Below are 12406 nucleotides of genomic sequence, written 5' to 3'. Positions count from 1 at the left end.
CACCAAAGCATTCTTGACATATGCCTGTCAAGCCTCTGCTTAAAGACCTCCAAAGAAGGAGACTCCACCACACTCCTTGGTAGCAAATTCCACTGCCGAACAGCTCTTACTGTCAGGAAGTTCTTTCTAATGTTTAGGTGGAATCTTCTTTCTTGTAGCTTGAATCCATTGCTCCGTGTCCGCTTCTCTGGAGCAGCAGAAAACAACCTTTCTCCCTCCTCTATATGACATCCTTTTATATATTTGAACATGGCTATCATATCACCCCTTAACCTTCTCTTCTCCAGGCTAAACATGCCCAGCTCCCTAAGCCGTTCCTCATAAGGCATCGTTTCCAGGCCTTTGACCATTTTGGTTGCCCTCTTCTGGACACGTTCCAGCTTGTCAATATCCTTCTTGAACTGTGGTGCCCAGAACTGGACACAGTACTCCAGGTGAGGTCTGACCAGAGCAGAATACAGTGGTACTATTACTTCCCTTGATCTAGATGCTATACTCCTATTGATGCAGCCCAGAATTGCATTGGCTTTTTTAGCTGCTGCATCACACTGCTGACTCATGTCAAGTTTGTGGTCTACCAAGACTCCTAGATCCTTTTCACATGTACTGCTCTCAACAAATGGAATAGAAAGCAGAATACAGCAAATGAAACATCTAAAATATCCATACAAAATATGAAGGTCTCGGTATCTCTCTCTCTCTCTCTCTCTCTCCATGGCCTGCATTCCAGCCTCCAGGAGAGCTGGTGGAAAGGTGTGGCCAAGGGAGAGTCTCAAGGGCTGGATAAAGAAGATTGACAGGTGGCCTTGGCCGCCGGATCTGAGGGTCCCTGCTTTTGCTTGTCAGCTTCCCTAGGTTATCTGGTTGGCTACTGTTGGATAAAGTGTAGGGCTGGAAGAACTTTTGGTCTCTGTTTAAATTTGGGGTGATATCGAATGTTTAGAAACTAAAGTAGGAACATCCCTTGTCATCTGCAGCTTAGCTACCCCAACTATTGTGGTTGTGAAAAGGAAGCCTGCTCTGTGTGAATGAGATATGTAAGCCCTAGTGCGCATTTGGCAGGATGTGTTTAAACTGCAGCTCTGTATAATTAGCAGCAGCCTTAAGCAAAGAAGCAGAGTGTCTCCAGTCCCCCCTGGCTTATGAAATAGTTCCCAGTTAACCCCTTGGAGCTGCTGCACTGCTATGTGCATTTGAGCGCCTAACATTTGTACAATGTTATCTCTTTGGCTGCTGGCTCTGCAAATTGCACACATTCCAGAAGCGAAGCATTGTTTAGTGTGCTGTGCCTGCAGGCTAACTTCTAAGGAGGCTGCAGATTTTTTGCTCAGCCACATTTGAGAAGTGGGTAGCAGTGATCTTAGTGCCTTTCACTTAAGAAATGTTTTTTTTAATCCTAATTGCATTTACTTTAGGTTCTGACAAACCTGTTTGAGATCTCTGAGAGTGTTAAGAGGCATATAAGTAAGAGGTGATCTGGCTGACTGTGATCTGACTGTCCTGCATTTTGAAGTCCAGGGTATAGGAAGCACATCCCAATCCTGAATAAACAGCTACTATGTTTGCATGATATCATCCATATATTTATATTTCAGGAATAATATAGCACTGCTTGCAACCGTGTTGGTTGAAGAACCATGAGGAATGAAGGGCACAAATTGGAAATACCAACGTTCCAGTTCCTCAGTTAGCTTTTTGCTGCCGGATACTATTTGAGTCTGGCTGGCATTGCAAATGTAAGGAGTGGGGGCAAAAATGGACATGAATAATATCTGACTACCATTAATAACTAGTTTTCCTGTCTGAGGCTGTGTACACATTAGTGGCTTGCAATGCAGTGAGGTTGTCCACCCCACCAGTACATTTCAAGCCACTTTCTTACACCTGAGAATGGAAGAGGATGTTTTCCGCCAATGTCCATTACCTGATTTGCTTCCCAGCCCTGAACTCCAGTTCACTGACACTGCCATCTGCACATGCTCAACAACCGCCTGAAATGTACACACTTCAGCTTAACCATGGCTTCTGTTTTCCAATAGGATTGAGGCTGGTTTGAGGGAAAGTGCCTCAAGAAGCTACAGGATGCAAGGGGTCAGGCCAATGTCACCTGCAGCAAGAGTCCACTGGAGGCAAAGCAGGTGGAAATACTAGAGACAGCCTGAGTAGCATCTCACACAAAGGTGCATTTGAGCTTCTTCTGTGGTATCTGTTTATATAAATGTCTGATCACAGTTCATGCCAAGGAGACAGATAGGTTTAAATCCCAACTTGACCATGAAACTGATTGAAATGGCATCACACCCATCCCTCCCCAACTTGGTCTCCTCCATATTTTTTTGGACTACAATTCCCATCAGCCAGCACAGAGCAGAGAAGGTTGGGAAAGGCTAGCTAGCCCTATCTGACAGAACTGCTGGGAGGCTAGAGGGGTACCACTGTCATTCTGAGCATCTCCTTGGAGGAAAAAGTGGGATGCAATTCTAATTAATAATACAGGAACACATGCAGGGTAGAAAGTGTGCGGAAGGCATTTGTAATGCAAATTAGCCTTCTGGTCAACAGAGACTTTACATTTGTATTACAAGGTGAGGAGAGCACTTCAAAGCCTTCTCTGAAAACAGCAGCATTGTGTAGGAAGAATCAGCTTGGGCAATCCCATAAATTTTAATTATCTCCATCTGTGAATGCAGATGGAGATATAAATAAATGCAGCATTCACAAAAGGGAACATCCAACTATATAACTCGTATGTGGTCTACTTTGGGGCTTGATGCAGATTCCAAACATTCATCAGAAGGCATCCATTTTTGCTAATGTTAAGTGGCTACGTTTCTAAAGTTAAGCATAGCTCATGAAAAGCAGGTTATTTTAATTATGGAAGAAAGGGCAAGCACACTCCAGTAATATAATACATTTACACAACCAGTTTAAAGGGATGTTGTGTCATCTTAACTTTCATGGGTTCCCTGGGAATTACATGGTGTTTGTTTGAGGTGCTTTTGGGAATTCTGTGTAAGTGACCCACAGTACCCTCGGGGAATCAAAGAGGTTCTAAGCAGAATTTGGCAATGTAAAACAGGATTTTTTGCAGTCTTGCAACTAAAAATGTATTATGCTATTAACAATCATGTAATTACGTATCCTAGCACCAAACTAATAAACAAAATATAGATGTACGTATCCGTAAATGAAGAGGAGGAAAGACACTGGATCATGGTGCTGCAAGAGATCATATCTTATGTAGCCCTTGGCTCCTCTTCTGCGCCACAACATGTAATTTGCACACACAATTTGAATAAAATGAAAATAGTAACCTTTAATATCTAGAACAGAAATTATTGCAGAATAATGCACATAATCCCAGACCTTTAAATGAAAAAGAAAGAAATAGAATTAGGATATGTAGCATTTTATTTTCTGAGAAGGAGGTAATCATCTCTGTAAATCTCTTCCTCTACTGGTATTGCCACATCTTAAGAGTTCAGATTGATGGTGGTGGTTTTGAAAGCATAACAAGCTATAAAATGTATGGTATTAAATGTGTGGAGCTTTTATTTGCCTTGTGGTTTCTGAGCCTTCTGGAAGACACTAACATTGTGTATTCTCCATATTCTTTATACCCATGCCAGATTTGATTCTGGCTATCCATTGACACAAAATCTTGCCACTGGCTTTTCGATTGCTGTCCTTTGTCCCTTCCTTGCATTCCAAAGTTGACTCCCAGTTGGTTATCAATACATCTAAGAACTTCCTCACCCAATTATTCGGCTGTCAGTAATTATGGCTTTCACAATATAAAAGGTCCCTTGTCTACTGCATCTCTACCAATTATCAGTACCCATATGTGAGAAGATGTGTAATGAATGAGCAAACATATGTCAAGGAGAATGTGGGGCAGAACAGAAGGACCTAGCTATGAAGGAGAGCTCTTGCCTTCAGGCCCTGCTTTGGGCTTCATGGGCATCTGCTAGGCCACTATGGGAAACCGAATGCTGGACCAGATGAGTCTTTGCTTCCATCCAGCAGGGCTATTCTTATATGGTTAGATTCTCCAGACATTTGTGCCGGAGCTTTTAAAAACCTGTTCTGGGGTCCTATGCAGAGCTAACCCTGTTCACATGCTGAATACATGGAATAATCATCTCATGAGGCAGGAGACTGTAGCTGTGCATACCCACCGCCATGTCCCCATATGCCATGGGCTGGTTGTATGCAGAGGAATGGTGGGAAGAAGGTCAAGAGCTAAGAGCCCAGGGAGTGAAAACTCTCCAAGTGTCCCTATTTTCCAGAGACATCCCTGATTTAGAGAAGCCATCCCGGTTTCTGATTTGATCCCAGAATGTCTCACTTCTCCTTATGTCATTCAATTATTGTTAAAATTCCCCTTTTTCCCCCTTTTTGAGTTTCAAACTTCTGAGCAAATTAGGAACGTGCAAGCAACTGCAGCATCCTGGTGCTGTGGTGAATCCTGTGTGGATCAGCTGCACAGACCTCCCTCCCAGTCCCAGGCATCCTCTCCCCTGGGACTCCCCTTCACCCAAATGCACAAAATAGGGAGACTCGTCAGATTTCAGAAGTCATCACCAATTCAGCTCAATGCCTTTTCCCCATCCATGTGAGAATCCAGATAGGAAGGGGCTTTGCAGGGCATCGTTTTTGCTCCAGTGGACCCCTCCCCATCTCCCCAAATCCCCTTCCTCTCTAGGAATCTAGTCCAGAGAGAGCCAAGCTTTGGGATCAGGAGATCTCTCTGCATCTCTTTCAAAGCAGGAGCCAAAGAGGAAATGCCTGCTACACACACAGGTGGCAGTGGCAATGAAGGGCAAGGCAGCAAGGCAAAGAAATTTGGCAGGAATCATAGAATCATAGAATCATAGAGTTGGAAGAGACCACAAGGGCCATCCAGTCCAACCCCCTGCCAAGCAGGAAACACCATCAAAGCATTCCTGACAGATGGCTGTCAAGCCTCTGCTAAGAGGAACCTAAGAGGTTTAGACCCAGAGCAGACCCAAATGCTGGCGTAGCTCAATCAATAGGGGGAGCACAACACTATATTTGGCAATCTTTTATATCATTGCAAATGTTAACTTACTGTAGGCTGCAGTCCTAAATAATCGTACTTCCAAGGGAGCAAGTCCCATTGAACTGTTAAAGAGACACGTACAGGATGGCACACTTAGGCAATACCAACTTACTTGGTAGGAAGCCTCATTGAACTCACTGAGACTTACTTCTGAATAATCATGCACAGGATTTGGTTGCATGATATCTCCCTGATCGGTGGGTCTATGCAGCCACAGTGTTGAAGACTCATTCATTTCATGCATGGATAGAAGCTTCTTGAAAGGGTGAATTGCATGGACATATTGGACAAGGCAATGATTGCTTTTAGTTAATACATAGATTATCTAACCAAAATTTAATGGAGGGGGTGTTTCTTACTGGAAAAATTCAACAGAAGCATTTTGGATACCGCATCAAGTCAAAGTCATATCAGAAGGATAATGGAGCTAATGCCAGCAATTTTGCTAATACTACATCATTGCTGTGCTTTTGGCTTTTCAAGCTAGCTGTTTTTACTTTTGTGAAAGCTAAGGTCTCCCTAGAACTGCCGCATGAATGCACTGGCCCTTGATCCATTGGACAGCACATATGCCAAGTTTGTTTAGTTCAGAAGACAAAAGAACATCAGTAAGACCGTTAGCATATTTATGAACAGAGAGAAAAAGGTTTTCAGGCTTTGCCTGGTGGTTTGGCCAACGGGGTATTGCCCAAGCATCTGGAAAGACCAAGCCAGCCTCTGCTACTGAAGCAAATGCTGCACTTTAGAGATGCTCTCTTTCCATTCAGAACATCTTCTTACAGAGAAATCCTAACCCCAGCTGGTCAGGAGGGGGGTGTAGTGGAACAGCACATCCACTGCCATATCTGCTCACACCAGTCAGGTCAAAAGCTGCTGGGGGGGGCAGGGGGCAGGCAAAACCCTGCTTTATGCTATACCAGCCTGATCCCCTCAAATAATGACAGTGGAGCGGTGCTGCCTCAGCCCTGCCGGGGAACTCCCCGTTTTTAGACCTTCAGCAGGATACTGCCAGTGGGATCGAGTAGAAAAAGGGGAGGCTTAATGCTGGGGCAGTGGTGATAGGTAGAGGTAGAGGCCAGGGAAGGTAGGTCAGGGGTTCAGAGTGCAGCCTTAGAGACAAGGATAGGCAATGGAAAAGACCAGGGGTCAGCAACCTTTTTCAGCCATGGGCTGGTCCACCGTCCCTCAAACCATGTGGGGGGCCAGAGACTATATTTTGAAATAATAATAATTAATACTACTAATAATAATTTATTATTTATACCCCGCCCATTCCTATGCATTTTAAATAAAAGGACACATTCTATTCATGTAAAAACACACTGATTCCCGGACCGTTAGCAGACTGGATTGAGGCGGCCTTAGGTTGCCCACACCTGGAAAAGACACTTTCTCCAATTTCATGTATGTGCAGTGTAGCAAAGCAATATTGTGGTTGGAAACAGCAACCATGAGGAGCAGCAATATAAGCTACAGGGCAGTGGGAAGTCAAGGGAAATGGCAAAGAATTAGCAGCCTGGTCAGAGAAGCTCATTGGGCCATTTACAAAGCTCATACTTATTAGGTAATAGAGATCTGTGAGCTCACGAGAGAGCTGATACACATAAACGTTTCATGGCTGGATTCATTATAGCAGAGGTTTTCAACTTTTTTGAGTCCATGGCTCCCTTGACCAACTACATTCTTTCTGCAGCACCCCTGGGAGGCTCAGGAGCCCGGTTATGTCCCCTCTTGCCTGCCGAGCTGGCAGCTTCTCACCCTTTTTCGGGTGAGGAGTGTTCCTTCAGCCTCCTCTGTCCTCCAAGCAGCCACTGCTGCCCCCCCTGGTCTCCTGCCCCTGCCCTGCTCCAAAGAGAAGCGCCTCCTCCCCCTGCCTCACAGGGGCCTCAGAAGAGGACACCCCCAGCCTTAGGAAACAGATCTCACCAAACCTTCCTTCCAAGAACCAAAAAAGTTTCTCCCAGCAGGGCTGATGCAGTCTGATTTCTAATTTATTTCATTTCAAGGTTACTTCTACCAAACCAATCTCTTCCAGTTCTCTCCAGTTGGATCTTCTAACAAGACATCTCACCTAAGAACAGGGGCACTTTTTTGCTTCTGTGCAGATTCTGATGCAACCTTGTTGTAGTGGAAATACAGAAGACTAAGCAGAGATGTCACCTTGCCAACAAAGGTCCGTATAGTTAAAACTATGGTTTTCCCAGTAGTGATGTATGGAAGTGAGAGCTCGACCATAAAGAAGGCTGGTCGCCGAAGAATTGATGCTTTTGAATTATGGTGCTGGAGGAGACTCTTGAGAGTCCCATGGACTGCAAGAAGATCAAACCTATCCATTCTGAAGGAAATCAGCCCTGAGTGCTCACTGGAAGGACAGATCCTGAAGCTGAGGCTCCAATACTTTGGCCACCTCATGAGAAGAGAAGACTCCCTGGAAAAGACCCTGATGTTGGGAAAGATGGAGGGCACAAGGAGAAGGGGACGACAGAGGACAAGATGGCTGGACAGTGTTCTTGAAGCTACAAACATGAGTTTGACAGGAGTGCCTGGCGTGCTCTGGTCCATGGGGTCACAAAGAGTCGGACACGACTAAACAACTAAACAACAACAATTGTGATCCCAAGGAGTTAGGTGACATTTTCCTTTCCCTTTAGCATCCCTGGCTTAAGATCTGCTGATAGCCTGTGTTCCACACACCTGTGTCAGGAGTCTCGTGTGTTGTAAGTGTTGACTGGATGCCCAGTTGCAGGGAATGGGAGGCTCTCAGCTACACTGTAGTGATTACATCCTGGGAGTCTGGGCTGAATGCCAGGTGTACCCAATTATAGCAGAGCTGGCTATAAAGGTTGTGTGTGGGAGGGGCTCAGGGGGCTTCTCCGCAGATCAAGGTACCTGATGTTGCAGGGCTGAAGGTCGGGGTCTCTCCTGCTGCTCTATTCTGGAGCCCCAGGCAGCTGGTGGAGAGATTGGGTAGCTCCTGTTAGGTATGTTTTATGTTGTGTTCTGCATGTCTGCTATTTGTTTGTTAACCTTATACAAATAAAACTGCTCTTCCTTCACCCACTGGTGTGGTTATTGCCTCCAGATCAGGGAAAGAACCATGCCCTTTGGCAGAACACCTGTCTACTTTCAACTTTTCAAAACACTGCACAAACTAAAACACAGCAATCCCAAACCCATCTCCAAATTTTGTGATGCAGTTTTCCAATCCAACAGCATGTACACAAATGCATAAATTAGGGGAATGTATGCATAAAAGGGACGTGGGTGGTGCTGTGGGTTAAACCACTGAGCCAAGGCTTGCTGATCAGGTGATTGGCAGTTTGAATCCCCATGATGGGGTGAGCTCCCGTTGCTTGGTCCCAGCTCCTGCCAACCTAGCAGTTCAAAAGCATGTCAAACATAGCTGCCAAGTTTTCGCTTTTCTCGCGAGGAAGCCTATTCAGCATAAGGGAAAATCCCTGTAAAAAAGGGATAACTTGGCAGCTATGATGTCAAAGTGCAAGTAGATAAATAGGTATCGCTACAGTGGGAAGGTAAACAGCGTTTCCGTGCGCTGCTCTGGTTCGCCAGAAGTGGCTTTGTCATGCTGGCCACATGACCTGGAAGCTGTATGCCGGCTCCCTCGGCCAATAATGCGAGATGAGCGCTGCAACCCCAGAGTCGGTCACGACTGGACCTAATGGTCAGGGGTAATTCTTACAATAGCCTTGTAAAGTACAATTATTCCTAATACTGTGGATGGAATGCTTTGGCTGAAATAACTATTGTCTCTCTGAGGTTGACAGGAGGTTTGTGGTTGACAGGAGTTTTGGGCTGGGAACGATACATTTGAATCACACTTCTCCTCTGCTGAAAAAGGGATCCTTGGAACTGTAGTTTACCCCTCACAGAGCTACAGTTCCCAACACCCTTAAATTACTGTTCTCAGTGTGCTACCAACCCTACCCTGGAATCTGCCCCTGGGAAATATGATGGTAACACTTATGGTAAGTCATACACTGAACCCACTTTTAAAATGGCGCGAAAATATTCTTGAGTGCAGGACATAACACGTTTAGAAGTGAGCACTAATATTTCATTATTCAAGGAAACTATTTGGAAAAGGAGCATGGCCAATGTGCTTTAAGAACTACAAATATGTGCCTCAAACCCACTACGATGTATTTAAATATCAATTCAAACAGCCGTTTTGCTGCTCTATAATCTGCTCACAGCTGCAAGAGATCTGGGAGGAAGACAGCTGCGATTCAGCTTGTAACACATTTGTTACTCAGTTTCCAAGGTTGCCATTGGGAGTTTTGACATGTGTCCTTCTATTAGGAGAGTTAGTATGCCTGATTCATTACTAGTACAGAGCCATCACTGTGATACAGTTCAGTCCTTAAGGTACCATTTCCCCAGGAGGGCTTTGGAGGACAGCAGATGACAAATAATGAGCAGACCTGGGTTTATTAATTCTAAGGTTCATTTTAAATTGGGAAGGTGAAGAATATTCTCTTCTTCCTCTCCACACACCTTGTCTAAATGTTTAGACTGCAAGGAACCTGACATGTCTTTTTTTGCTGCTGTACTACATACTATAAAGTGCCTTCTGACACAAATGGTGCTATATATAAATAAGAACATGCTTACTGGAACAGATGCAGTTTTACAAATAAGCATACCACAACAGTTCTTTCACTACAATTCCAAGCATTTCTCCCTACTTCTCTGAACCCTCGGTTCCCCTGATTTAGGGGGAGAGGGGAGTATATTGAAATCAGATGGTATAAACATTCCCACAACTGGTATCTGTTCCAAAAACATGTTGATGAAAAAATACATCCGATGTCTGCAACCCTCAAGGTTACAGCATCCGGGAGCAGCCACAATAAGGGGGAGATGATAAAAGGGAAGGGGGACCCTTTGCCATTCACTGTGGCCCTATCTGCACAACACATGTTAAAGCAGAATTAGTCTCCATTTTCTTTTCTCATCGTTGTTGTGTTTTTTACAGCGCGTTTTTACTGTTTAAAAGGAAAGCTTGACAATGAGGCAATGTATACTGAAATCTCACAAACCAGAGAAGTGGCTACATAAGCTGCTGAGGAAGGGTCCTATGTAGCTCCTTGCCCCTTCCCAGCCATGACAAGCAAAATCAGAAACTTCATAAATTGTGTTTTTATTTTGTATTTTTATCTTGTGAACCACCCTGAAATCTGCAGATACAAAGTTAATAAATACAACAAAACAACAACAACAAATGTAACAAAATAAATGATGCCGAATTAGTGATCAAAGTAAGGTAGCCTTGAATGAAATCCAAAAGCTCCACCTCTTCCCAAGTCATGCCACACACCCCAGCATTCTGAAAGTAAGCTAAGGCGCTGTAACAATAGTACGATGTAGTGGTTAGACTGAGGCGCCACCCAGAGAAGGAGCTAGCTGCTCCGGTGCTGTGCACCTGGGGGCGGGGCAAGCATCCCCGGGGGGTGCGGCGATGTCACCCCCCCTCAGGGATGACACCTGGCTGGACTACACCTACCGCATCCCCCTTCCTCTGCCAGTGGCGCCACCTGCACTCTACGTTTCAACCAGTATCATACCATTTTAAGTAGGTGTGGCTTCCCCCAAAGACTCCTGGGAACTGCAGCTTGTTAAGGCGGCTGAGGTGTGTTACGAGAAGACCCCATTCCCCTCACCAAGCTACAATTCTCAATTCCTTTTCCCAGGTAACTCTGCAAATTGTAGCTCGGTGAGGGGAGGGGTGCCTCAGCACCTTTAACAAACTACACTTCCCATGATGCTTTGGGGAAGTCATGATTGTTTAAAGTGGTATAACACTGCCTAAAATGCATGGTGTACATGGGCCAGTGTTCAAGCTCCCTGTCATAAGATAGTGTGGAAGTTGACTAATAAGATGTTCCTTTCCAACACAGGACTAAAAGCAAAGCCAGCTCAACTGATCATAGTCACCTCCTGGGAGAACACAACACCCAAATATCTTACCCTGCTGTCCTCTTGTATCTCCCAGTCACTAGAGAAGGCCATGGAATGCTGTGCTTGAGTGCAGTTGGAAAACTGGAAGAGGCTCGAAAACATCCGTCTGTTTTCTTGGGTATCTGGAAATATTGCATCCTGGAAATTTACTCCATGTGGAAGGAGGTTATAATTCTCATCCATTCTGAAAAAGAAAACCAAGGATAAACAGTAAGTAACTTGCAGCACAAGTCATCCATCTCTAGATAGTCTAATGAGCGCTTTATTTCAAGAGATTGACTTTCGGCAAGGCACACACTGCCCTGGTTGACACATCATGATAATCCATTATGACTGAAACCATGGTTTATTGTGAATGTGTATCTCCCACCCCTCTCTGTGCAGGGTCTGCTGTGTCACCCAACCCAAATTGTTTTCTTCCTGATTTATTTCTGTTTTGCACCTGGTGGTTTGCTTGAAACTAACACAACACAGTCCAGGTTCAGGTGAGAAGTGGTCTGACAGTTCCACCATTGGTTGGTCTGACAGTTCCACCATCGGTTCCCCCATAAGCTGACACACAGCCGGTGGGTCGAGGGGCACCTTGGGCCGGAGGAGAGTGTCCTGGGCCAGGAGTCAGATTCAGCTGCTGAGCAGCAGCTGGAAGGAGCAGAAGGCGAAGTGACTCCACCTGCTGCTGATCAGCTGCAGCCTTCTTGCTCCTGATGAGAACCAGCTGGCTCCATCTTTCTTAAGCAGGGTTTCTAGCCTCAGTCAGTTGCTGGAAACAACTTTCGTTCTTCCTGGCCAGACCTTGCTGCTTCTTGCTTCTCGTAACCTTGGACCCTCAGCTTTCTTGACCCCCGGATCACCTGACTACATGAACTGAGATACTCCTGACCTTTGGACTGGACTGGGCCTTGCATACGGACTCTGCCACCAGGCGAGTACCTCCCTGAGACTACAACACCCACTAACAAATCAGAGGGAATGCTTATTCATTAGCCAACATGAATCTCTCCACAAAGAAATCTGTTGTGTATTATCTAGTTGAGATTCCTGCATTGCTGTGGTTGGACTAGATGACCCTCGGATGTCCCTTCTAAGTATACAATTCTCTGATTATGTGAAATAAGGATGATGATCCAATAAACAGGCAGTCTGGGATCAGCCAGTGGTGGCTTACTGTTTTTAGATGCCCGGTTGCAAAACTCTGTCATGGAACATCTCAAACTACAATTAAAGAACACATTCATCACCTCAGATAATCTTTAAAAGGAAATGCTGCTGTTGAGTCACCAGGCATCACAAACACAGAATTCCATGTGTGAGCAAGAGCTGCTTTACGTGGATAACCATCTAGTT

General features: G+C 45.1%; 1 protein-coding gene across 1 annotated transcript in view; it reads right to left on the bottom strand.

The window, feature by feature from the left end:
* The window catches only part of CCDC3 (coiled-coil domain containing 3), a 50855-nt gene that overhangs the window by 35985 nt on the left and 2464 nt on the right, over positions 1-12406 (bottom strand). The window contains exon 2 of the mRNA XM_035127661.2: positions 11072-11246. Coding sequence (XP_034983552.1) covers positions 11072-11246 — 175 coding nt within the window. The remainder of the gene's footprint in view (positions 1-11071; positions 11247-12406) is intronic.

This window comes from Zootoca vivipara, chromosome 10, assembly GCF_963506605.1.
Source record: "Zootoca vivipara chromosome 10, rZooViv1.1, whole genome shotgun sequence".
Classification (NCBI taxonomy): Eukaryota; Metazoa; Chordata; class Lepidosauria; order Squamata; family Lacertidae; genus Zootoca; species Zootoca vivipara.
Note: the sequence above shows the minus strand (reverse complement) of the source record. Positions and strands in the feature narration are given on the sequence as shown.